This window comes from Lissotriton vulgaris, chromosome 2_1 (genome assembly GCF_964263255.1).
Source record: "Lissotriton vulgaris chromosome 2_1, aLisVul1.2, whole genome shotgun sequence".
Lineage (NCBI taxonomy): Eukaryota > Metazoa > Chordata > Amphibia > Caudata > Salamandridae > Lissotriton > Lissotriton vulgaris.
In genome coordinates this window covers 873,607,192-873,634,764 of record NC_141687.1, presented here as the reverse complement: position 1 = coordinate 873,634,764, position 27,573 = coordinate 873,607,192, and the positions used below count along the sequence as shown (strand labels likewise).

Sequence of the window (27,573 nt, the reverse complement as noted above, 5' to 3'; positions counted from 1 at the left end):
GCGACAGAGGACACCCTGGACCAACAATCAGGGTACTCGGGCGCTACAACAGCAATCATGTTTCACCCAGAGTATATATCAAAGGGACGGGCTGATACTCTAAATAGGGGTAACATCTTGCGTTTACTGAGGTCTATTAACACGCTAAAAAATATCAAAACCACCGACCTGGAGTCAGTTGAGTTTAAAGACTCACCCGATTGCCCAGGCTTAGAGCTAACGAAAACAGTATGGGCCACACTAGACCTGGCCGAGAGAGTCTTAAAAGAACAGAAACGGTTCAACGAATGGGGCATTAAACTTCAGCCAATAGCAAAACCAAGGTATCCTGACCCACTACTGGTCGAGTCAAAGCGCCAAGAAGAAAAACGTGGCCACGAACAACTGAGCCCGCGATTATTCTCGGTACTGCGAGGGGCTCGTAGTAACAGCATAGAGTATAGGGGTAACGGAGAATACAACGCACCTAGGGCTCACGTGGAGATAAGTAGATCCATGCTGGAGTGGAGCAGGGTAACCAGGACAATAAAAATCAAAAGTGGATTACCATGACCTTTTAAGCATAATATACCACCAAAAAAGACCTTTTTGAAAATCTGTTCCTGGAACATCAATGGACTGGGAGATAAGACCTCGGACCCTGAACTGCTAACTTATCTGCAGAAATTTGATATAATCTCACTCCAGGAAACATGGAGTGTACTACCAACGGCACTGCACGGCTTTAACATGCTCTACCTACCTGCAATCAGAAGCTCCAAATTCGGCCACAACAAGGGAGGATTAGTCACATATACCTCCACAAGCAGCATATACGCAACAGAACTTTTACCATACAATTTAGCGCCACCAAACGAAATGCAAGTATGCCGAATCACCCTGCAGGGGAAGAGAAGCAAGGAATACATAATATTGGTAAACCTCTATCTACACCCACGCGATAAAAATAAAGGGAGTCAACAACTAAAGGAGGAGTTGATGAAAATAATAACAGATGAGGAAACAAATAATTGGATAATCACAGGAGATTTCAACTTAAACATGCTGAGGAGACAAACTGATGACATCAACACAGAGGAGGACCCATTTGCATGGGAGGAGACGCCCCAAGACATTAATACAGACGGAAGACTCACAAACACCTCAAAAAGTCTACTGTCATTCTTAGAGCAACTGGGTGCACGTGCATTAAACGGCAGATTCCCCGGAGACCGCCCGCAAACAGCGACATTTAATAATGCAGCAATGAGGTCAACAATTGACTACACCTTCTGCTCTCGCTGCATGTTCACAAAAGTAAAAAACTACTGCATTGGGAGCGAAGAATGCAGCGACCACTTACCCCAGGAAATCACGGTAGACGAGCCATCATTACACAAACTGCCCCCAGTAAATATAATCTGCTCAGAATACACCAACAACGAGAGAAGAGTAAAATGTAGCACCAACGACCCTGAAGGACTACTAGCTCGAGCAAAACAACTCTGGGAAGAAGGGAAAGCAGTTACCCCCGACATAATCGGAGGCTGGGAGGCATTTACAAACGCCCTACGTAAAAGTTACGGAGATACAAAGATCCGCTCTGGAAACGGGAGAACAACGTCCCAGCAAAATCCACAGTCTGGCTCCAATCCACGGAACAGAGCCAAATTAAAAAAGCTAAAAACTCGGATAAATCTTACACTGCGGAGGCTGAAGAAAGATCCCTCGGCCTTACAAGAGTTGAGTTTGCTAAAAGCCACCCGAAAAAAACTGATTTGGCAAAACAAAAAGGAAACTGAAGAAACCCTGTGGGCCAGACTTCTGTATGATGTCAAGAACAATAATAGTGCACAATTTTGGAAGAAGATAAATGCCCTATCAAATCCGCTAGGTCAGCGCATCAGCTCCAATGCTACAGAAGAAGCATGGATAACGCACCTCGAATCCCATTTTAACAAAGATCAGACCCCCCAAATCGGTGTAAATATCCATGAGCCTAATATGGAACTTCGACCGCTCCATGAAAATCTCAATGCATGTCTTGGACAGAACTCCACAATCACAATCACAAACATCCAAGTTCACAAAAGAATCTTGAAAGGCAGACGAGAAGGAGCTCCTGGCCCCAATGGGATTCCGCCCATATTATTCAAACAAGATCCTGCATATTGGGCTACAGTTCTAAAACCAATATTTGAAAGAATCCTGCAGACGTCAACATTACCATCATCATGGAGAGGCTCAATAATCTCCCCTATATACAAAAAAGGCAACAGGAACGATCCCAAGAGCTATCGGCTGGTAGCTCTTTTGGATAACGAGGCCAAATATTATGCCGGGGTACTTCTTCAAGAATTAACAACATGGGCCACGGAAATTAAAGCAATACCCTACAATCAAACTGGCTTCTGTAGGGACATGGGCACTGCCACTAACATCTCTGCCCTCTCACTAATGATAGACGCAGCACTTCCAATTAAACAGCCTCTGTACATCTGCTTTATCGACTACAGTTCAGCATTTGACCACATAAACCGAAATATTCTGTGGCAAAAATTAAAAACATTAGGTATTCCATCATTGCTCCTAAAACAACTAACCCTTCTGCACAGTAACACCTGGATACAAGTAAAGTTGGGGGCAGGTGAACATCTATCGAAAAAGATGAACACAACCTCAGGACTAAAACAAGGGTGTGTATTAGCCCCCACACTATTCAATCTATTTATGGCTGAGCTCTCAGTTCAACTCAATGGAAGCAACGCGCATGCACCAAAGCTAGGTGGTCACCAGCTATCTAATCTCCTATATGCAGACGATTTAGTACTTATCAGTCGGACACCCATAGGTTTACAACGTCTGCTGGACATTACATCTCAATACTCGGATACTAACAAACTAAGCATCAACCAAGACAAAACAAAAGTCATGTGTATAAATTACCGGAAAACAAAAACAAAACACAACTGGCACTTGGCAAAATGCAAGCTTGAAGTCGTACAAGACTACAAATATCTGGGGGTTATGATCGATAGCAAAGGCAATTACAAAGTACAATTTGAGGCAATAAAAAAGAGGGGGCTTATGACAGCAGTAGCACTAAGAAACCTGAAGAACATAACCGCGGGCCCGAGCTTCCTCCCTCTGACCAAGGTGATACAGGCCAAACTCATACCATCTATCACCTATGGAAGCGAAGCCATGAGAGGGAGGGATGCGGAAACATTAAATGGTACCATCGCCAGAGCGCTAAGAATTATATACGGGCTGCCTGGATATACATCTCCAGCGCAAATGAGGCTGGAATTTGGTATACAAAAACAGGAGCTGGACAGGAAAGGAGCCTTTGTTAAAACCTGGTTTAAGATCAAAAAAGGGCAACCAGAAACTTTAAATTTCTATTTGTGGAGAGAAGTAGAAACGCAAGTAACTTGCCCAGCCAGACTGTTCTTGGACACTGCACTGGACCAGTTGGGCTTACGGCAACTCTGGGCAACGCCTGGGACCATGGCAAGCTTCAAGAAAATCGTAAATAACACTGTTAAAAAAGAGTCAATCTTACAGGACAAAGCGGCCTTGACTGAACGTTCGCATGGCTGGCTAACTATACAATCTTATAGCAAAGCGACTCCTCAAGCTTACCTCCTCTCTAACTTCTCCAGAACCATCAAAGAGAAGTTTCTGAAACTTCGGTTAGGTCTGCTACCGACAGCATACCACCTGCCCCCTTGGCTGCGCCCTCCAAAGCCAGCAGTGTGCCGCCTTTGTGGGGAAGGAGAGGAGGACATAGTCCACATTATAGCCATTTGCCACGAGCTGATGCAGGAGCGCCGGCAACTACTCAGACCAATTTTCAACAAAAACCAAATACGGTCATGCAGACAAGCGGTGCTTGCAAGCTTCTCTGGCCAAGATACTCAACTAAGCTGCTGTCTGGTAAAGTTTTTAATTGCAGCTGACCTACATTTTAAAAAAAAGTGCACACAACCATAACACTATGTTAAGCATACAATGTCAAGTTTCTTTCTCCACACCCAAACCTCAAAGGAAACCATTGAAAGGCTAACTATACGACATACTTTGCACAAACCAACGGAAGCCGAGGCAGCACTATGCACTTTAAATCGGCGCATCCCGGTCTGTCATCGTTCTGAAGTCAAGATTTTAATAAGGGGGGTACTTTTATCTCACGGACCGCCACTGATATTCGCCGGCCGAAGTGAAGAAACAAGATTATGGACTACCGAGGCCGGGGGTGTGGATTTTCTTCCCAATCTTAACGCATGTTTTTGTTTAACTATGGCTATCAGCTTTTTTATAAAGAAAATTGAGGTTTTATTGTTTATAATAGTGGGTCAATCATTGTAATGGTTTTAATTAACTGCACAATAAATTTATTATTATTATTATTATTATTATTATTAAAAATGCTTTACACATTGCCTCCGAGTTTAGCCTTACTGCTCGTGCCAAGCTACCAGGGGGTGAGCTGGGGTTATCTTGGGGTGTGACTCCCTTGCCCTGACTAGAATGGTGGTTTCTGCCTAGCTTTGGCACCAGCCTTAGCCTACCAGAAATAGCCAGTTCGAACAGTTTCCATCTGAGTCCCCAGCAAGATGACTGTGGGGGTTAGCACAGTGGCCAGAGAGGCTACTTTTCCCAGAAAATCCTGCACCTTAAGAAGAACTGGAGTGAGTTTAGGGCAAGTAGCAAACATGTGTACTGAGTCGGAGCCAAACTCCGAGCACCGAGGGAACAGTGGCCCTTTGGCAGCTCCACATTTAGCAATTTTGCTGTGGGTAATGTACAGAACAAAGATGGTTTTGAAGTGTTGTGCCTGCAATTTGGCTGACAGCAAGATGTTTTGGGAAAGTTCTAGCTAGTTATAAAACGTGTTGTGTGAGGCCTCTAGTTTAGTATGCCACTTGTCCGCTATTCTCAGTAGATCGTCTGGAGTTTGGCGGTTTAGTGCAGTGTATATAAGACCTAGCTGAGGAGTCGCAGAATCCTGCAGTGTATTGATGAGTTCTATTTCTGTGAACCCTACTGTACCCCCCAACATTCAAGAGAGAAAGTCACATATAGTAAAGTATTTGAAGGCATCTTGGTTTTTCAGACCATGTTTGTTTTGCAGGTCTGTAAAGGATTTAACCCCTTCTATGCTCATGACGAGCTCAGCTCGTCATGCAGCACAGTGCTTGTGTGCTCATGACGAGCTGAGCTCGTCATGACCACACCCGTTTTAATTGTGGTCCAGCACAGGAGGCGAATCTTGCAAGCAGCGATGTGGTTAACTCCTTTACTGGCGATTAGGTCGCCTAGCTTCGTGATACCAGCCGTATACCAGTCTAGAAGATAGGACCTACCAAAGATGGTGGGGAGGTTACAATTTGCGCTGATAGGAGAGTAGTAATTAAATCTCCCCAGCCCAAATATTCTGCAGATATTATGGAAGACCTTAAAGGAGTTCATTTTTCTTAAATCTCACACGTTTGTAATATCCAACGGATACCTGCCTAAAAAGGCAGCCGTGAGACTCTTCACTCAGTAAGAGCTGAAATGGTGAAGGAAGCCCGGATGGAGGGGAGGGGGATTGTTCCTTCAACAGTTCGGTACTGTTCTGCAGGACTGAAACCCAATAGTACAGCACAATGTTGGGGAAAGCCAAGCCACCCCGCTCCCTAGGGAGAGACAATTGCTTTAGAGCCCGCCTAGGTTGTGAATAGGCCCAAATAAATGGCGCAAATATTTGCTGAAATTTCTGTAGATTGGCTTTGCTGAATTCCAGTGGTATGGTACGAAAGAAGTAGAGCAGTTTTGGGAAGTAGGTCATTTTAACTACATTACACCTACCGACAAGGGTCAGGTGCAAGTTGTCAATTTGTTTAAGGGATTTCTTTGTTTCTGCTGCAAGAGGGGATGGGTTCTCAGTTAAAATGTCATCAATATTGGCAGTTATGAATACCCCAAGGTATTTCGCCTTCGGGACTACCCGGCTATCGGCCCAGTTAATTTCTTTGTTTATTATTATTTGGGTTTTCTTTTTATTCAGTGCATACCCCGAGATTTTTCCAAATGTTTGTGCCTCCATTTCCAGTGCCAGAATGGCACTGTCGGGATCAGGGGTAGTTCTGGCCAGGTCGTCAGCGTAGGCCATGATTTTGGTGTTGCTCCCCTGCATGCTTGCTGCCATGATAGCGGGGTTCCTTTCGATTTGCTTATTGAGTGGGTCTATGTAGAGGGCAAAAAGCAGAGGGAGCAAGGAAACCCCTGCCTTGTACTCCGGGAGATGTTGAATTGCCTTGTAAGCCTCCCATTGATTGACACACAGACCGCCAGATTTTAATATAGAGCCGTACAGCCTGTGTAAGTTTTGGCCCAAAACCCAACCTAATCATAACACCCCACAGGAACCGCCAGGAGACCCGGTCAAATGCTTTTTCGGCATCTAGTAGTATCAATGACATCGGTCTCCTGCTACCTGTGCTGCGTTAAATAAGGTCATGGCCTGCCTGACATGTTCAGTGGTGCCTTTCTTTGGAATGAAGCCGAGTTGCCATTCTGAGACTCGACTACAGAGGATATTCCGATTTCTAATATTTTAGAAAAGACTTTAGAGTCACAGTTTATGTGTAATTGGTCTGTATGAACCCATTTCTAGACTGGATTTGTCTTTTTTGGGGAATGTGGAGATTTTGGTGTTAGACCAGGACGCAGGAGGGGGGAACCCCGTTAAAAATGGTGGTCAGTAAGTCGGTGGTAGTTTGCCATACATCATGTAATCATAGATTAAACCATATAATCCGGTTCCATGCCGGAAACGGATAGGGACGTTATGGAGGCAGATATATCAACAGAAGAAATAAGCAAAGCTCTGAGACAACTTAAATAGGGGAAGGCAATGGGGCCCAATGGAGTCCCGGTGGAGTTTCTTAAGGCTACAGCCTCTTTGATGGAACCACCTCAGAAAGCCATTTATGAAGAGAGCTTGGAATGGGGTCAGCTACCTAGATCAGGACCTAGCCACTATTGTAGGTATCTATAAACAAGGTAAACCAGAGGACAATTGCAGCTCCTATAGGCCGAACTCACTAATAAATGTGGAGACGAAGATATTAGCGAAAGTCTTGGCCAACAGGTTGGCGACAGTTATTACCTCATTGGTCCATCCGGACCAGTCTGGCTTTATGCCAGGGCGAAATACGGCCCTCAATTTACATTGTGTACACAATGTCATGGCTAGAAGACCTTCCATAGAAGACGCGGCGATACTGTCCCTTGACGCCTCTATGGCGTTCGACTCCATAGAATGGCCATACCTATTTGAGGTGCTAGAAAGGGGAGGGCTAGGCCCCATATATGTGGCCTGGGTGAGACTTCTAAATACTGGGGTATTGGGACAGGTGAGAGTTAACGCTTTACCTCCCGGACGTTCGAACTCCACAGGGGCACGAGGCAGGGATGCCCACTGTCCCCGCTGATCTTTGCCCTTATCCTGGAGCCACTCGCGGCCTGGATACGAAGGGATGTGATGGCGCGTGGCATGCGCTGGGCGATTGATGTAGAAGACCGCATATTGCTCTACGCAGACTATATCCTACTTTATTTGGCGTCCCAATATAAATCGATTAGTGTTGTGTTAGACATATTCACAAACTTTGGTAAATATTCGGGGTATGCAATTAACTGGCACAAATCAGTCTTATTCATGCTGAGAGGAGAGGTGCTGCGTCTCCCGTCAGTGTTTGATAACGATAGCAGCTGACGGATTTCGATACTTGGGGATCTTTGTTACCGCGGACCCAGCCTGTTGTTACGACTCAAATTTGGCCCGCCTCTAACCAGACTGCGTGCAGATGTAAAGCATTGGAGGACCCTGCCCTTAACACTAGTGGGAAGGGCGGTGCTCTTGAAGATGCTGGCTCTTCCTCCCTTTCTATATGTTCTGCATAACTGTCTGTACAAAGTCCCAGATTCGTACTTTAGAGCTGTTGAGGGTGAAATTAATGCGTTACTATGAGACGGAAAGACCCCTAGAATTGCTAGGCAGAAACTGGCGAACAGTTGGTACGATGGGGCACAGCTCTCCCAGACCTGCAACGATACTATTGGATGGGCGCAGCTAGTGACTATTAATCATTGGATGCATCACCCTCCAGACGACCCAGCGTATGCGCTCTATAGATACCAGACTGACCGCTCGGGTAATCTGGGGGCTCTATACACCACTGATAGGAAAAACAAGGGGAAGTTCTTTGGACCGACCAAACATACACTGGACATTTGGCGTATAGTCACATCTAGACTAGGCTGGACAGGCACTCTCTCGCTGGTCACACCATTGTGGTTTGCTCAAAAATTAGGAAGACAAGGGTATCAGCCCAGATTTTACAAATGGGACCTTATCGGATTATCCACAGTGGGAGATCTGGTCAAAAAGGGGGCGATATTGAACTTTGGTGAGCTCCAGGAAAAATATCAGTCGGCACAGGGAGAAATATACAGATACTTACAAATCAGACATGCGCTACAGGCAGCTTTTCCCTCTCTCGCAGACATACCGGAGTCGTCACCTCTGGAAGATCGCCTGCTCGATGGTCCTCTCAGGTCAAAGGCGATATCCTTAACCTATTAGAAACTGAGTAACAATCTTCCGGATACCTTCCCGAAGCTCAGGGAACGCTGGCAAAAAATGATGTGGGCCCCATAGAGGACGACGACTAGCAATCGGCACTAATGTCCCCACGTGAGGCGGCTATCACTCAGAGATTCCGCCTGAACCAACTTAGTATACTCCACAGATCGTATATTACAGGGGTATTCTTGGCCAAAATAGGGTCCAAACCCGATGATAGGTGTGTAAGGGAGTGTGGCCAGCAGGCTCTGTGGTCCTGCCCCAAGTTACGCCCCCTCTGGGAGGGAGCCACAACTCGCATGTCCACTGCCGTAGGGAAAGAACTAACACTAACCCCACAGCTCGGATTATTGAACATCTGGGAGGGCACTGACCTAACGTAACTCGAACAACAGTTCACAACACTGGGCTACACGTTGGTAAAAAGAGACGTGGCTAGAGGTTGGGGGGACAAACACCGGCCTCGTGTCACCATAAGGGTCAAAGAGATGGCAGTTGTATGCTGGTAGAGACGGAGGTCTATAAGGCGAGGGGATGCCCTAAGAAATGGGACAAGAAGGGGTCGCAGTGGAATAAATACAGGGTAGACTTATGTGTATCCCCCACGATCGAAATGGAACTGCGCAGACAAGAGAGACTGGTAGGAGATATGTACGGACTAATCTTGATTGATGTTGGGCTGGAATATTTTGATGGTAACATGCAATATGTTGTTCAATCATGTAATGTACTACTGTGATTTCACTCAAACAAAGTTTTTTTTAAATCCCATATAAACCGAAATTAACAACATAATTATAACCAATAACAGGGTAGGGAAGAGAGTTTGCCGTTGCTCCATGCAGTTTCCAGTCGCTATATAATATAAACAATGATTGCCTTAGTTTTCTAGGTTGCCCCGTTTCTTCTAACCTAATGTACATCTTCAAATTCAATTTAGCTATGAGGACACTGGTATGTGGGTGTGCATCAGTGTTTGAATATTACACTTCATCGCCATCATCATTATTCCCTTTAGAGCACAATGCTAATTGTAGAGCAGTCAGTATTGCATACCAGTTGGAGGAGATAGGGTATTTATGCAAAGCCCAGAGTATCTTCTCTGTGAAGAGATATTCTTCCGCCCCAGCTCAGTTACGTATTGAGTAGGACCAGGTCTGTAACAACGGGGATTTGCTAGATTTCTAGTGTTGTGTGATGAGGTGCTTGGCCACCACCAGGCCAAGGTCCAGAAATCTGGTGGAGCTTTTTGTTTCTTATCTCTTGTGAACATTCCCAGTACACAGACCTCCCATGTATTTGAGAGTGTTCTGTCAGTACATTCAGACAGGTACTGCGTCACCCACCGCTAGTATTCACGTAACGCAGGGCACTACTATAGCATGAGGAGAAAATTAGCGTTGCAAAGATTACATAGCGGACAGCATGCATAGTTTCTGTGAAAATACTGATTCATTCAATCTGGTGTGAGATATGTCCTGTGCAGTAAGTAATACTGGACCAATCGAAACCTTGCGTTACATGGGATGAATGTGAGGCTTACTAATATTGTGTCCTACTCCTTGGGTGTGCATGGGCGGGCCAAGTCCGTTTCCCAATGAGTGTGCAAGGATGCCAAGTCTACTGCCGTCGGAATGCGAAGTGCATCAGCGAATCATTTAGTGAGATGTTTTCCTTCCACCAGGACATGTACGTATTGCATTATGAGATGTGTTTGTTATTCTGGAGTAACGTCTCCCCAGTGTCGTTGCAGTGTATATATCCAGGATGTGTGACTGAGAAATAAACCCAGCGGCATACCCTGTTCCTTCACTAAAGTATTGAATGTCATAAGCATGCCATCGCAGTAGAGGCCACACAGAGTGGACACCCACCTTATGCCATGTCATGAGTTCTTCTAGCATAGTTATCCTACCACCCTTCGGCATTCCCAATAGTGGCAGTCCGGGGGCATAAGGTCTGATGTGACTGGTTAGAAACGGGCAGCGACGGAAGCAGGGGCTGGCCACATGTACTAGTAATGGAAACGTCTTGGGTGGTTTGACGCAAGGGTGGAAGAGATGAAGTAATGCGTTGAAGGTGTATGGGAGGCCGTTGTCTGCCATATCGGATAGGTAGTTCCGCTACCCATGTGGTTTCCCACTGTATCTGGGACGCTAGGTAATAGTGTTCTAGGTTGGGTACCGACATTCCGCCCTGAGCCGAGGAGGGTAAGTATAGTTTCTCTAGTTCCACTCTACAGCTGGATGTATTCCATATGAGGTTATGAAGTGTACGTTCTAGTGGATGAAAAAAAGATGGGGGTAAATAGAGTGGTAAATTAGCAAGGTGGTATAACAGTCGCGGGAGATCCGCCATTTTAATAAGTGCCACTCTCTCTGCAACCGATAGAGCGTTAACGGACCCCACTAATATTCAAAGTTTCTGTAGTTCTCCATTAAAATATCAGCCTTTCTTTCCATTGTCAGGGCTTGCCACAGCCTAGCGTGCCATCGTGAGAATGAGAGTGTCGTAGTCTTCTTCCATGCTGTCGCTATGGCCATATTAGCCTCGCCTAGACATAGCCATATAATAGATCACTCACTAGAGGTCTGGCACTTATGAGTCTCGTCTCGTAGACCCAGAGAGGCAAATCCTGGTGTGGACAGAAGAGGGTAGCCCAATATGGTTTCAATTTACGCAAGAATTTCTGCCCGGTGTAATGCTCGGGCAATCCCATCAAATTTGTCGGAAGTCACCTGATAACCCACACCCCCCTCCAGCATGTCAGATGTATTAGGTTAAAATATTTTAGGATACCAGTCGAATAGAAGTTTATAATAAGCTTCCTCATCCCCAAAGAGTGATTAAATCAGGGGATGTCATTCCATAATTTCTGCCATTGTTTTTCTGGTCTGGGATCACCCAGTACCTTTGTCCAAAATTGTATATGGTGGAGTTTGGTCCTGGGGAAGGTGGCAAGCAGATGGGTGTAAAGAAAAGAGATATAATCCTTCACCCCCCCCCCCCACCCCAACTTGGCGCACACATCTTTCAATGTGGGAGAGTATCTGGAGGACCCGATGTTTTAGTTTAGTATGAGATCTCTTCGAGGTTGGTAAGCTAAAATCCTGCTTGAGGTGCCCAAAAGTAAGAATGTCCCACCAGAGGACAGATCTGCATCAGGTACCCCCCTCTCTCCACATATCAAATGGGCCCAGTGTGAAGGTTGGGGTGAAGTCACGATTGAAGTGAATGGGAACAGGAGGGCTAATGGAAAGTAGTCTATCTGGGACACAGAGTCTCGCACCCGAAGAGTTGCTTGGGTAGGTGTGCTGAGATATTAATCAGGGGGGGTCGATCTGATTTGGGTTTCTATTGTACATCCCAGACTTAACGCTCCACCACCGCTCTAGCAATTTGGAGCCAATGTTTATCTGAGTCCCACAGGGCCCATTCAGATATTACTCGCAGTTGTGCTGCCTTGTAGTATAGAGAAAAGCCAGGTAATGTTAATCCTCCTGCGTCTTTTGGCAGCCACCATTGTTTAGAAGGGAGATGTGCTCTACGATCTTGCCATATGAAGAGTATCACCAGGGACCAGCGCTCTAAGAAAAAATCCCTTGGCAGCTCAATTGGGAGATCCTTAAAAGATATAGAATCAGTAGTAAGACTGTCAATTTAAATTGCATTAACACATCCTAACCATGATATATACATAGGAGCCCACCGCCTAAGGTCTGCCCTGCGTTGTTGTAGCAGTGGGGGAAAATGTGGTCTAAAAATGTTTTCGTAACTGCAATGACTGGTGAACTAGTCCTGTTCAAGTTGGTCACTAAAATTCTCACATTGACAATAAGCTATAAGTTTGCAAAGCAAAGTGATGGAAGTATTGATGTGTTCTCAAACATTTCATTATCTTCTGAAAAATGTATGTCTTAAAACAACAAGGCTTGGACATCAAACCTAATTTTCAGTTTTTTTACTGCTTCCTAACATTCATCATTTTTTATCTTAGTTAAGAGGCAATCTGGTGAATTGTTTTAGGTGGACCTTTCCTAAAACAATGGAGAGTGCAGAAGAAGAGATCTCTTTCTTTCAGTTATAAACATAGACCCAGATGTGTTTCGGCATTGAGCCACTGCCTCTGAAACAGGAGGGTCTCCTGGAGTTTTAGTAAAAGTTGGTAGTGGGTTGACTGTCAGTATGGTTCAGATATAGGAAGTTGTAGGACAACTGAGGAAAAGAAACAAAGCAGTCAAATCTAAAAATCCCCAGAACTGGAACAGCAGTACCCAGAGTGAAAAAGAGCACACCACAAGAGACAACCAGAGAAAATCTGTTTGAAAAATGAGCAAATTGAGGATTGTGCAAAACAATGTCAAGTTGGCAGGTTAATCACGTGTGTTGACGTTCTGTAAAGTGGACATCACTACATCGTTGTGTAAAAACTGTGTACATATCACAGAGCTGAACACCTTCAAGAAGAAAGGAGAAAGAAATGCGTCACACAGACCTTGAAAATGTGCTGGCTCCTTAGGTGTTCTTGTCACCATCAGAAATAAGGAATACAATCATGGAAGGCAGGAGCTTCACTGCATTACCCAACTAAAAATTGTTTAACTATAATGAATCAAGGATGCCAATGTCCTCAGCCAACATGCATTTTTCGAGATCTGCTAGTCAATGAGTGCAACAGAACAAACATGCTGATGCCTTTTGATCCTTTACTGTAAGAGCCTTCACAAGTTTGCTCCAAATAGTGAGATGGCCACTGTTGCATCACTTAACATAGTCTACAGCATGTTGGGCTTACTTGCATCACTGTCCAGCTTCGTTGAGCACCATATTCTGTAGGAACAGAGCTTGTTTTTCGCTCCAGATTTCTGCACGTGGCGACTCCCAAAGCTACAGAGCCAGAATGATTTAGGACCAGGATTGGTGTGATGTATATCGCATTGTGCAGGATTTTTTTGGGAATGCACCTTGTATTCCAAGCAGTGTTCCCACAGGTCGAGAGGTCAGCACAGCTATAAAATATGTTTTGACACCTTCCTCCTTGAATGACCTGTGTGTTCCAGCAGCTCAATGTATAGGCCCTTTGTTATGGGCACAGCAGGTGTTATTGTTACAAAACAGCTATATCAAAAGCGCCCAGTTGCAAGCGTAGCTTGCTCCGTCGTCAGGTGAGTGAGGAGGAATCCCTCACACAACTTGGGTTGCAAGGGTTTTCGAAAGGCGCTCGAGGGTTGTGATCAGAATAATTATGAAAGGGAAAAAAAATCTCTGGTGGGACAAAATTAACAGTTGAAGAAACATGTTTATTGAGTGATGGAGTGAAAGACCATCAGTGTGTGTACAAGCAGGTGGTCTACTGACTACCAAACCCACTTCAACGGGAATATGTAAACATTAACGATCTAATGGAACATAAAGTGTCAGCTGTCTGAGCTTACACGGGCAAGCAGAGGTCGTCACTTAAAGGGTTCGATATTACACACCCTTCTTACACTTTGAAAGTACTGTCTCATGGACCAGTAATACCTCCTTACCAACTAGCCAGGTGCAAACAAGATGGAGTTGGGCTTTGGAAGCACTAAAGGATTAGACCTTGTGACAGGCCACATGGCCCACCTCAGGGTAAACTCCTTTGCTAGGTCTCTGTGGCAGAATTCCTGCTAGTGGAGCCCATGGACACCTCTAGACCTTCTACTGTAAAGACGTTTGAGGCACTATGGATTTGAGTCCTGTGATATACCAACTGGCCACTCCTGGTTGTTAGGTCTCAAAGACAAAACGAAAAACAGGCATCACCGGGTTGTCCCTGCTGGAAGGAACCCATTGACAGCAAACTAATTTTCTTAGACTGGTGAGCCAGTTTTAAAAAAAATATCAGTGTAAGGGTAATAACAGAAAAAAGGGCCACTGAGTATTTTGCCTCAGATGATTCATCTTGCTTACAAATAATCGAATTTATAAAATATGTGCATGGAGCTCACTGCTCCAACCTCGAGACAATACAGTTATCAGCTTAATATTAAATTAGGATTCAGTTTTCTTAAAGCTTTTGGCCCAGAATAAGAAGAGTTCCGTTGCAAGGAAGAAAATTCATAACCATACAAATGACGTACTGAGCCTAAGAGAAATAGTGAAAGGACAGATGTCGCAATCCCTTGAATGGAGAGGAAGAATTTGAAAGACTAGAGCTTTAGGGAGCTAGCGGGCGTGCTGAAGTGGGCCTCGGCAGAACCATGCCTGTACCCGAGTTTCTGACCATTAAAGAAACATACCTATGTGCACAAAGGTGCTCCAGCCTGCCTTCCACACAGACAGAATGTGCTCCAAATATTCTGGGGGGAGAAGGCAGTAGATTAAGTTAAGCTGATAAACTATCTTGGCATCTTCTCTTGTGAAAATGGTGTTACAGTGTCACACGCTCTGAAGAAGGTTATCAATTTCTTGTATTTGCGTCACTATGATTTTAGAGAGAACCCTGCTGGTTTTCAATTCTCCGGTTCCATTTTCACTTATTCTATGCTTAGCAACACCTCGTACACATCCCATTCTTCGGTGTGAGATATATTCTCACTTTAACCTTGAACACTGAAGCAGTGACTTGTTTCCTTCCTGCAATGTCGGAAGGCGGGGAGGGAGGAGGGGAGAGGGGGTTGGGGGATGGGAGGGGGGTCCGAAACCAATCGCATCCTTTTTTAAATTAAAAGAAGTATAGAAAATGGTGTTCTTCACTTGGGAGCTCAGCTACATCAAGTACAAAGCCATGAAATGGATATTTGAAATGTGTGAAACTGAACAAACACATTCCTCACCCAAAGGCCTTGAGGGAATCTGCTTCACCTACAGCCACGCTCCCTGCTTTTGCTTCAAGACCGTGCTACATTTGGGGACGCAATGCATAAGTTTATCTAAATAGAGATCTTATAAAGTGGGGCTGCTTTACAGAGGTAACAACTGGCCCAAGCGGCAGAGTCCAGGTGGGCTGATGTTATAGAGCGGAGACTGTACCTTTAAATCCCAAGTTATTTGCCTCAGCCGCTAAACATCTCAGTTCGATAAAAGGATAGATTCATTTGATGAGCAATAGCTCTGTGGACATCTTGTAAAAGATACCAATGTGTCAGAGCGAAAATTGTGTTTCACAAATACATGAGTTCCTTTCCCACTTTACTAATTTTATCTCCTCTTGATCATGATTGGCATTGTCCCATCCTTCTATGTGATCCCAGTCTTTGCTGCTTCCTGCAGTACTCCCAACCCCCTTTCCTTCCCTTCTGCTCTTCCACTTCCATCGCCACATTAAACAATCAGCTTTCAATGGGTGATAAACAGAAGGTGTAACAGCGGGCACCAGGGTCTCATGCTTTAAGGCACTGATTACGGACCTGTAATGTTTATTACTTCAATTAGTCTCCTTGACCCAATACTTACTAAATAAGGTCTGTTCACCTCCTCCTCCCAGATACCATGTGACATGACTAACCCAAAATCGTTCCTTTTCTAGACCCTCTCCGCCCTTTCCCTTATCAGGCTCCTCCTCTTACGAAGGCTATCAAGGGAGAGGAGGCCCACCAACCTTCGCTGTAACCTTGAGGTCATGATCAAGCGAGCTGAAGGAGGGCTGTAAGTACTGGGATGGAGATGGATAATCGGAGTAATGAAGATTATTCGGGAGTAACCAGCACATTACCTCCTTAACCATTCCTCATCCCAGTACTTATTAGGTGAGAAAATACTCGAACAGTAACTTCACAACCTGATCACTACTAAGCACGTGAGGCCTCAAACAAGATGGCTGGACTTTGCAGAAGAGATACAGGAAAGCTCGGGTTAAGTTTACCAACCTCTATTTCTGCTGTAAAGTTCGGCCATTACACGTTTTTCCACAAAATGGAGAATAGCTTCTCGCTCTCATATCTATCAGGTGCGGTTCGGGGCAGTTTTGCATCAATGCAGCACAAAAAAGAAAAAAAATACTACATTTTCTGCATGCTCTAAACAGGCAAACAATGTTGGTAGGACTGCTGGTGAGAGTGTGGTACTGCTCCCCCTGGACTGCAGAAGGCTGGGAGTGTAATGTTCGTTGTTGCCAACCCTGCATGGATTATATCACCCAGAGTTACCAATCTGACTGAAACAAGAGTTGCCAGACAAAAATCACAGCACTGCTCGGCACTCCAAAAATCTCTAAAAACATCATGAGAAGCGAAAGCTCGGGACAACCAGACCAAGACAGAATACTCGAAAGATGGACGCCTGTATCAAGAAAGTACTATTATAATAAAATATTCAGACCCAACACCCCACTAACTACACTGAGGACGCGAACAGGACACTGGTCAACCCCAAGAACAGATCAATATCAGGTCAGCGTCAGAATATATCACAAGAGACAGAAGAACTAAATGTGCACTAAAGAAAAGTCAAAAGACAAGTCAATGGGAACAACGAACCAAATCACCAGAAAATTGAAAGGAAGTAAATGGAAGCAAGGAAAAATAACCTAGCCCAGCAATGTCCATATAGTAGCGTCTGCAAGAGCATATACCGAAAAGAAAAATAAACAGGAAGGTCTGTGGGTCGCCGTCCCCTTTAAGACCCTATAAGACGATATGAGGGCTATATGGGGAGTGGTGTGGAAAGGGAGAGCAAGGAGGGATTTATGTTTCAGCTAAGCCACGTGGTGTTTGTGAAGAGGTGAACACACTTCATTTAGTAAGTACTGGTACTGAAGCAAGGAAGGGTTAGGGAGGTACCGATAGTGATTGCTCCTGACGGAGGCCCGTATGATCAGACAAATATCCGCTAGCCACTTCCCAATTCAAAACCAGTTCAGAAGCTATCAGTCCATTCACACTCAGGGCTCACCTGTACATTTATAGCCAGTAACAGTTGGGATGAATCTAAGACGCAAGTTAAGCTACAGCCGTCTTGAATGTATCAAAGTGCAAGATAAACCAATGCCACGTTAAAAGTGGGCCTGGGGGGGGGGGGGGTAATATAAATTACTGGGGTAATAGTTTTAGGGATTTTGTGCATCTTTTATGTGAATGTCTGGAAATTATGGCATTAAACTACATTGCGCGCTCGGGGACAACGCAAAACTGCCAGACCGCAAGCAGCTATTGCTCACCGAAATTGTATTTTTTACACTTTTTTAGTGCAAAATGCATCCTTGCATCAAACACCAATTCTAACTGACGAATTTTGATTTTGCGCATTTTCGTGTAGTTTTCCTGAAATTACACGTAATTACTCAAGAGCAAATTACATGGATTTCGCACCCCCCCGTTAAAAGGAGCAGGTTAACCAAGCGTTATAATGGGTGGACTAAAGAAGGACTTTAATCCAGTGCCACGCTGAATATGTCAAACATGCTAAATAAACCAGAGCTACGCTGAACGACAGAGTTACGTTAAACCGGGGCTGTGTAGAAAGGGATATATGAACTATGTTTTTAGAAGATTATTAAGCACCAGAATGATTGGTGACTAATGAGATTTTATTTTCCATAACAAGGTCCACCTCCTGGCCAGGTACTTTTTAAAATGATATTATTCATTTATTTTTTGAACGCGAGAATCTTTTGTATATTTGATTTCGATGGTATACTGGACTGATCAGCAGGACTCTGATAACAGTAATAATCATAGCAATAATAGTGGTAAATATGTGTAAAGGGTCTGCGCAGTTCGGCCTCCTACCCCGTTCTCTTCGAAAGTGTTCCGTTGCCTCGCGCTGGTTGACGGGAGCAAGGAGCCCCTCTCTCCCCGGTATCTTCAGGCATGGCCCGGAGGAGCGCCGGGGGTAGGGTAGAATGAAAGTACTCGTGGGTCTTGGCAGAGAGGAAGCACCTGTATTCAAGCTGCCATCTCGTTTCGTGGCCATGATTAATGATCCCATTAGACTCACCCTCCTGAATAATTCATGGGTCTCATCTGCATGAACCCTGGCACGAGGCGGGAAGCCGGGCCGGAGGCACGTGGGCCTGTAAACAATCACCTCACGGTAATTGCCACCCCCTCCCCTGCGCAGCGAGTTTTTTTATTTTTATTATACCGTTATGTGCCTGCCTATAGGTACCATCAAAGCAAAGCCCGCGTATTAAGTGAATCTTATTCCGTTCCATGGACTAAGTGGTTTGTTCAATTGCGCATTAAGATTACTGAATATACTAAAACCTTGCTCTTCGTATTCGGTGCTATCACTTTGGGGCACACCAGTAGGTGAGGGGGGGGGGGGGGGGAAGCAGAGACACTGACAACCAAAGTGTGTGATAAAGGCCGCTTTATTGGAATCAGGTGCACATATAACACATCCCCCTTGGCCTGTGCCGAACAAAACTACTGCTCACTAAATAACAAACTGCCTGACAGCCCCCCACCCCCACCCCTAAATGTAAACCCGAACATTGCAACAGTAATACAACCACAGTAATACAACCACATCCGCTCATCAACCTGCCCCTACTAAATGCCCCTAATGACCTCCATGACCCCACCCCGCTACCATACAGTCCCAGGCCTCCAGCAACACCACCCTATCACCTTAGGACAGCGCCACTCGAAAGTCGTATACGACTTTCGACCCCCCCCCCTAGGACTCCAGCCTCCTGGGATACCTGACCACCCCCAGGGCCCCATCTAAAGCCTCCTTCAGCTGCACTACATACAGCTCCATGCCGTACCTGGACAGGTGAATCCCATCCTCCCGGAAAAAATAGTTCGCACCATAGCGCAACTCCGGGTGCTCCATCCTCCCCACCCCCTCCCTGGCACAGAATTCACGCATCTCGCGGTTGATCTTCCTACGTGCCCTATCTATGGCCCCAGGGCGCTCAGCTCCCCTCCACACCCGCCTGGGAATAAACTCAGACCATATGACATGGCACCCCGCCCATTGCCTCTTGATTTCCCTCAGGTCCTGCTTCATTTGTTTGAGTAGCGCCAACCCCTTGCACTGCACCAAATCGTTCTCGCCCAGGTGAATCACCACCACATCCGGGCACACCCCCCCTCTCACCAGTGTGTTCAACAACGGCAATAACTCATGCCAACGCCTACCCCCTTTCCCCCTCCAATGACATCTGTACAACCCCGCATCCAATCCCAAATTGAGCGCCTGATGCCTGTCCCATTCCGCTTGTTCTGCCCTCTTGACGAACGAATGACCCACAATGTACAAATTCAGGACAGCCACATCCGGCCCCGCCACAGCACCTGCAAAGACACATATATGAAAATCGGGAATCACTGCGACGATGCACCATCCGCCTCCCTCAACCGCACATACGTCCTGTAACAGTCCGACTTCCACCTACCCAGCCTCTGTATCTCTTCCTTACCCCAACCCCTCCGTGCCGCCTCCGTCGCCGCCCGATCCGAAAAGAATGCGTCCCGAACGCCAGGGGATCCTCCCCCATGCACCGCAGGGCACGCCGCAGAACCCACAACGCTTACGACGCTGTCACTCCGCCCCCCCCCACCCCGACCAAAAACCTCCCCCCCCTTCTTGTCACCCTTGGCCATCAACCTCCTGCCCCACACCGCCGGGCACACCCCCTCCCTGTCGGCCGGCCCCAGCACCACCCAGGTACCAACCCCCCGCTGGTCCGTCTTCGAGCGTCTCAAACACACCGCCACCTCCTGGGCCCGAACCTCCACGTCCCCCCACAACACCCCCCGCCTCCCCTTCGCGCCCAGCAACTCCGACACTCGGAATGCCCCAAAGAAAAGCCATGACATCAAGGTAGAGAAACGCACCGTCTCGCCTGCATCCCTGCACACCTCGGGAAGCGCGCCAATCACTCCTGCCAACAAGTCCACCGTGATGGGATGGCGCAGCCGCACCTTCGCCCCCCTCTCCCTTGCCCACCCCTCCAACAGCCTGGTTCCCAGCTCCCCTGCCGACGGAGGGTAACCCCACCACATCTTCCCCATGAACGCCACCGCCGACAACTTGCCCGCAATCGACACCCGCGACAAGCCTCTATCCATGAGCGCCAGCATGAATCTTACCACCTGTTCCTCGCGCTGCCACCTGTCCCCGCTCCGCACTGCACCTGACTGCAGGAATTCCTCCCACGCTAGTTCATACGCCTTCCACGTAGACACTGCCACCGACGTCTTCACCAACTGAACGACCCGGCCTCGCCCACCGACCACAGTTCCTCCGGCACCGGCGTCTTGACTTCCTCCGCCGCCGTGGCTAGCCCATGGAACCTCTCCCACTGTGAACGAGACAAGGCATCAGCAATGTCATTGTCCACTCCGGGAACGTAGCGCGCTTGAAACAGTATGTCATTCTCCAAGCACCGCAGGACAAACACCCGCATCAATTTCAGCACCTGCGGATCCCGAGCAGACTGCCTGTTCACTACCTGCATGACGGCCATGTTGTCCACGCGAAAAAGCACCCTCTTGTGTGCCAGCGCCCCTGCCCACACCGTGATCGCCACCACCAAAGGGAACAACTCCAGGAACGCAATGCTCCTCCCGCCCGCCTGCCAATGGTCGGGCCACTGCTCCGCACACCATTTTCCCTCCCAGTACAGCCCGAAACCTCCGCCGCCCGCCGCATCCGAGTACATGGTGACATCCCACTCCCAGTCCTCCGCCGGCGCCATCGGCACACCATTGAAACGCTCCAAGAACGCCCGCCACATGCGCAGGTCCTCCTTCATCCCCGCCGCGAGGCGCACATGGTGATGTGGCAACGGCAAACCCGACAACGCCAAGCCGAGACGCCGGCAAAACGTTCGGCCCGCCCGCACCACGCGGCACGCAAAATTCAAATGTCCCAACAACACCTGCACGTCCCGCACCGTCACCTTCCTCTTTGCCAACATACCATCCACCAAAGCCAACATTGCCACCCTTTTGTCTTCCGGCAGGCGTGCTTCCATGGCGACCGAGTCGAGCTCGATACCGAGAAAGGACAACACCGTACTGGGACCGCACGTCTTCTCTGGCGCCAAGGGAACCCCAAATTCCCCCATCAACCCGGCCAAACCATCCAGCAGCCGCTGACAGTCCGCCGCACCGGGCCGCCCCACCAGGAAGAAATCATCCAGATAGTGCGTCACTGACTCCGAGCCTGTGCGCCTGGAAAAAACCCACTGAATGAATGAGCTGAACCGCTCAAACAGTGCGCATGAAATGGAACACCCCATCGACAGCGCCTTATCCACAAAGATGAGACCTTGAAACTGGATCCCCAGCAACTGGTAATCCGCCGGGTGCACCGGAAGGAGTCGGAAGGCCGACTTGATGTCGCATTTTGCCAACAGCGCGCCCCGTCCCGCCGCCGCCACCAGACGTCGCGCCACGTCCACCGACGAGTAAGTCACAGACGCCAACTCCGCCGAAATGTACGCATTGACCGACTCCCCCTCCGGCCAAGACAAGTGCTGTATCAGTCGGAACTGCCCCTCCTCCTTCTTAGGCACCACCCCGATGGGGGAAATGATCAAGCCTGGCAGCGGCGGCGCCGTGAAGGGGCCCGCCATCCGCCCCTCCCTGACCTCCTTGAACAGTTTCTCTCTCACCATGCCCTTGTGCGCGTTCACCGATTTTAGATTGTCCGCCCAGCGAGCAATCCGAGGGCCATCGTACCCCAGCCGAAACCCCTCCCGGAAACCCCGGCGCAGCACGGCAGCATCCTCCGCCCGCGGATACGCCGCCAACCAGGGCTCCATCCGCTCGATCCTAACCGGCGTACGAGCCTTTTCCCAGAGCTCCGGCTCCGCCCCCCTCTACCCCCTCCCCTCCCCCCACCTGGACCCCCTCTGGCAAGTCCACCTCCTTGCGCAGGCAGCTGCCCTGGTGGGCCTCCGGGCCACCAGCACCGCAGCGCCGGATGGTTCCGTCCACATGAAGAGCACTCGTGCCGGAAACGGCATGCCGCCCGCCCACAGACTCCCCTGTTAAAATCCCAGCAGGCCCCGACTGCAGCCTGGCTGACAGAGGCTCCCTGTCCCACCCCCCCACGGGTGGGGCGCGCCGCAAAGGGGGGAGACGCCAGCAGCAAACCGCTGGCCGTGTAAATGGTGCGGCCAAACTTGGCCCCTCCCATCGTCTGCTGGTACAGGTCCGAATCTAGCTCCCCCCACTGCGCCTCCGGGTCCCCCGCCATGCGCGCCCGAAACTCCTCATCGTAGTGCGACCAGGCGTACCCGCCGTAAGTCACCTGCGCCCTGCGCACCACGTCCATGTATTTAAACAGCGTGACGCACCTGTCCGGGAACTTCTCGCAATACCCGCTCGCGTAAATGAGGAACGCTGCGGACCAATTGTCCAGCGTCAGGGGAACCTTAGGGCGCCTTGCCAACTCCTGCTCCTCCTCCTTCGACCCCTCTTTTGAGGTCAATTCCCTGTGTAGCAGCTTCAAAATATCTATGTATTCCCCTTTCCAAATCTTTTCCTTCGTCGCCGCGGAAAGGTGGGCCCCTAGCGGCTTGGTCAACCCCATGTACGGCAGCTTCCGCACCGGAATCAAACAACTCTCCTTACTTCCCCCCGCCGCCTTCTTTCCGCCCGACGCCTTGTCACCCGCCGCCTCGGCCTCGCCACCCGCGCTCGGCGCAGCCCCGCCCGGCACTGCGCCGTCCGTACCGACTCCCGCGTCCTGTACATACCGTCCCCGCACCAGCCGCCACCCATCCTCCCCATTGCCCCCCGACCGCACTGACACCTGCACACAACGCCTCTTAGCGCTCCCCGCGCCGTCCCCTGTCTTACCTGGCGTCAAGGTCGGCGTCCTTGCTGGATCCCGCCGCCTAACCAGTTGAGCCGAGGGGGCCGTCACTCTGGGAGCTTCCTGCCTTGCTGGCACCTGCAATACACTTCCAACAACGTTACCAGCCCCCCCATCCTCCCGGATTTCACCCTCTTCCTCCGACTCACCATCCGCCGGCTCCACACCACTCCGGCCCCCCACCTGGGGTTCCAACCGGCTCAGACCCGCTCTCTCACGACACACCCGCATCAAATCCATCAAGTCCACACTCTCCCTCCCATGCACCACACTCGCAGGCAACTCAGAGATAGTCGTATCCATCCTCACTCCCCCACCCCCGGCGGCCGTAGAGACCCATCGGGGAGGGGCCTGCGGAGACGCGTCTCGCCTCCATTCACCAAGTCCCTGAGCCAGGTCCCTCGCTGGAGCTCGGCCGTCCGCACCAAACAGAGCCGGCCCATCCACTCGGTGGGTGGGAGCCGCACGCTGCTCCCCCGAGCGCCTTACCAACAGCTCCTGCCAAGGAAAAAAGGTGGAGTCCAGCATGCCAGGGTAAAAACAACCACCCTCGCCCCCCCACGCGCCGCCCCCTCCGCCAAACCCCCACCCCATCGCCGCACCCCTCCCCCATCCCGCCGAATGACCTCCGTGCCGCGACGGTACCCCCCCACCCCCCAAGTCCCAACCCCCCTCCCCCGCCCATCCCCCTGGACCGCCCCACCCCCTGGGACCCCAACTCGGCCCCACCCCCCCTCCTCGCCCCACCCCCCCTGCCTCCCCCCAGGCCGCGCCACTGCCCCCTGCCCCCCCCCCCCAGCACCCCTTCATCCTCCAAATCCGTCTCGTCGATGAGCAGCGGCGAAACCGCCCCCCCCAGCCCTCCCCCCACCAAACCCCCCTGCCCCCCGCTGCCACTGGGACTCTCCCCCCCCGGGGGCCCCTCCGCACTCACATCCCCCTGCCCCCCCCCCACCAATGCCCCCACCCTCCCCAGGCAGAACTACCCGGTCCCCTCCCCCCTCCCCCACACCCCCCAGGCCACCTGGCCCTACCTCAACCACTGCCACTGGCCCCTCGCGGCCCCCACCCACCTCTCCCTCTCCCTCACCCCCTGCCACAAACACCAAGGGCCTCTTCCGCCCCTTCTGTTTGGCCTTCTGAGCCCCTCCCTTCGCCTTGCCCGGGGCCTTGTCCGCCGCCCGACCGCCCCCACTCGCCCCCCCGCCTCCCCTCCCGCCTCGCGGAGCCGCCTGTGATCTCGGCGGGTCGCACGCCGCCACAGCTGCCGCGGCGCCGATGGCAGCGCGCCGCGGCGGCCTTACCTTGAGGTCGGGCCGCACTATGTCCATGTGGCCCGCCTCCGTCAGAAGCCTCAGTGCCTCCAGCACACGCGGGTCCGATGAGTCCGCCATCGCGACACAGCAACGCCCCCTACCGCTGACACAGCGCACCGACCAGATCCCTGCCTGCACACCCTGCACGTCAGGCAAACGCTCGACGAACGGCTCGGAAACACCGCGCACCGCCGCCACAAAGCACCGCTAGGCCCCAAACCCTGCCACAAAAAATGCCTGTGACCTGGCTGCTGTGTCACCGCACCACAAACAGTGTGCGGTGACACAAAATGGCCGGTTTTAACCACCCCAGCCCAAAAGCAGCCCAAAAGCAGCCCAAAAACCGCCCACCCAGCCCAACCAGCCCAAAGAGCGCCGCTACGGCGAGCCCCTTGTGACATGCTTCCTCCCCCTCCCCTGGTGCCCCAAACATCCCGGGGGGGGGGGGTGAGCCTCCCGTTGGTCGGCCACCCCCCCAAATCCCCAATCGCATTGACATCTCCTGCGAGAAGCAGTTTTGGTCGGTTGGCCGTATGGAGCCAGATACATCCTCTAGCAGGAGTAGAACAAACCCGTACTGCTGTGTGACAGGATACCTCATCTTTTAACAGGGAAAAAGAGGCAGCACTGCCTTCGTGCGGGGTCACACCCAGCATGGTGGGGTCACACCCAGCATGGTGGACTGCACCCATTTGCCACGGTCAGCTGTAACTCATAACTCATTGCCTTAGCTTCACTGAAGCTACTGCAGCCACCTCTATCTGACGTTTTGAGTCTCTCTCATATCTTGGCTACTGAGACGAGATTAGCTTGATCTACTAAAAAAAATGACTTCTGGTTGCTAACTGAATGAAGCTCTTAGTCTCCCTTTTCCTCATCTCAGACCAATAGACCTTCATTCTAAGACATCCTATGATAGGCACAGGAAGTTTGTATGTGCTATTCTATGTATTTGTGCCTTGCCTTTGACTAGAGCGTTAACTCATTTTATGGTTTGCAGTTAGACCTTGGTCAGCCGAATCTATGAACTCACAAATAATGAATGTTTCTTTAATAAACTTTCTCATGCTTTAATTGGCATGTGTGCAGACTTTTCTTCAACTTCACTATAGGACAAGATACTTCCCACTCACAAATTTGGACAAGGCATCGCAGACACTGTAGAACGAAATCCACCAGACCTGAACAGCGCATGTATGTTAGATTTCCTTCTGGCAGCCAGACACGGCCTTGTTGATGCTTGGGCACAAGATCCATATAGATGAACAATATGCTGTCCTCATGGGATGGGGCATGTCAGTTCTAAGCATTCGGGCAGGGTCTTACCGAAACAGATATACCCATTCCTCCCTGAATCAACCAGGAAATAGATGACACTGAGACAGGAACATATCCAGCACACACAGGATTCTGATGAAAGCGTGAGATTGCGTCTGTCACATCACATAAGTGATGAGTAATTTTCTGAAAGAAACACAGAGGTCTGCTGACAAGACAAAGGAAGGGATATGTCCCCTCTAAGCAGATTAAGAGAGGGCCCTGCTGACAAACATACAGAGACACATGATCTCTAATATGCATTGGTTTCTGCTGACAACACCGGACTAGGGACCTCAGCTACAACTAAAGTAGCAGAGCCATGCGGTCACAGACTCTTAACCCCATGCATGCGGTGCACTTTCCTGCTGTGTGCTGAAGAATGCAGAATCCCATTGTTCATGACGAGCTCAGCTCGTCATGAGCACACGACCAGTGTGCTGCATGACGAGCTGAGCTCGTCATGAGCAGCGAAGGGGTTGAAAAGTTTCACTTGCTGCAACGTCAATTTCTATGTCTGTGTTGCAGGTTGATGTTATGCAATACTGCTACTCCAGTGCTTTTCCGGTTTTATTAATTATATATTGTGGAACGGCACCTTCCCCTACCTCTATTGGGCGATGGCTCAGTACCGACTCTCTGGGCTCCGATGATGGTCCCAGCGCGTCCCTGGCAACCCGGCATACTCCCCTTTCTCTTTCCATGCAGGAATCGAATACGGGTGACGGCAAACCGGAAGTACCTGTCGCTGACCCCGGAAGTCCTGCCTATGGTCCCGGACCGGAATGCGGAAAAGGACGCCGCGGAGAAGGAGCAGAGTTCTTGACGGCGGACTCGTGGCAGGAGACCGCATACCAAGAACTGGAGGCGGTGGACGGAGATAGCGGAGACCAAGGAGAAGCGAAGACCGGAGGCGAGGAGGAAGAGATCTGGAGCGAGGACTGGTGGAGTCCCCAGGAGGTGGCTGGAGAGCGGCCGCAACTCTGAGAAGAGTTGCGGCGGGGCATGTGAGTACCCTGTCTCCTGAACTTCAGGTCGACTTGTATAATAGTGTATATAAGCCATCCCCTCACTGTATAGCACTCCTAGGAGCACTGTATATACGCGCACTCCCCGAGACACTGTATATAGAGAATTCCCACACCGGACCCCTCACTACTTTCACCCTCTGCCTTTCCCGCTTGTATTCCCTTCCGTCTTCGACCCTTCCGCTCCCTCCTCACTCTCTCCTTTATCCCATCACAAACCGGGTGTTGGTGTCAACGGTCAGTACCCAACGACGAGGTCTAAACTGCCCTGTTTTGTCTCTCTTTAACTCCGAGGGCCACCGGATCCCCAAGTCTGGAAGAAGAAGACGTACCCCGCAAGCTCATCCCGGATCATTCCTCCCTGACGACTACCTTCAAGGACCTTCCCTCTCCAATCCTTTGTTGCCTGTACCTCTACAAACCCTATATCTGTGTGTGATAATAAAAACAGCTAAAGACATAGCTCACTACATACGGCCTCCACGCCTGTTATTCCGGTCCGCCCATACCCAAAGCCCACATATATATATATATATATATATACCGT

General features: G+C 49.6%; 2 protein-coding genes across 2 annotated transcripts in view; both read right to left on the bottom strand.

Moving 5' to 3' along the window:
• The window catches only part of B4GALNT4 (beta-1,4-N-acetyl-galactosaminyltransferase 4), a 910,917-nt gene that overhangs the window by 704,693 nt on the left and 178,651 nt on the right, over positions 1-27,573 (bottom strand). The gene's annotated exons all lie outside the window — the stretch shown is intronic.
• LOC147731344 (uncharacterized) lies at positions 19,208-23,668 on the bottom strand. Its single transcript, XM_086958726.1, has 2 exons — positions 23,350-23,668; positions 19,208-19,830 (listed from the first exon to the last, which is right to left on the bottom strand). Exons 1-2 carry the CDS (start codon positions 23,666-23,668, stop codon positions 19,208-19,210), a joined length of 942 nt encoding a protein of 313 aa, XP_086814852.1.

Coding starts and splice junctions, on each gene's coding strand:
- LOC147731344 (XM_086958726.1), bottom strand. CDS start 23,668: ATGGATACGACTATCTCTGAGTTGCCTGCGAGTGTGGTGCATGGGAGG. Junction 19,831..23,349: donor GACGCCGACCTTGACGCCAG/GTAAGACAGGGG, acceptor GTGTCTTTGCAG/GTGCTGTGGCGGGGCCGGAT.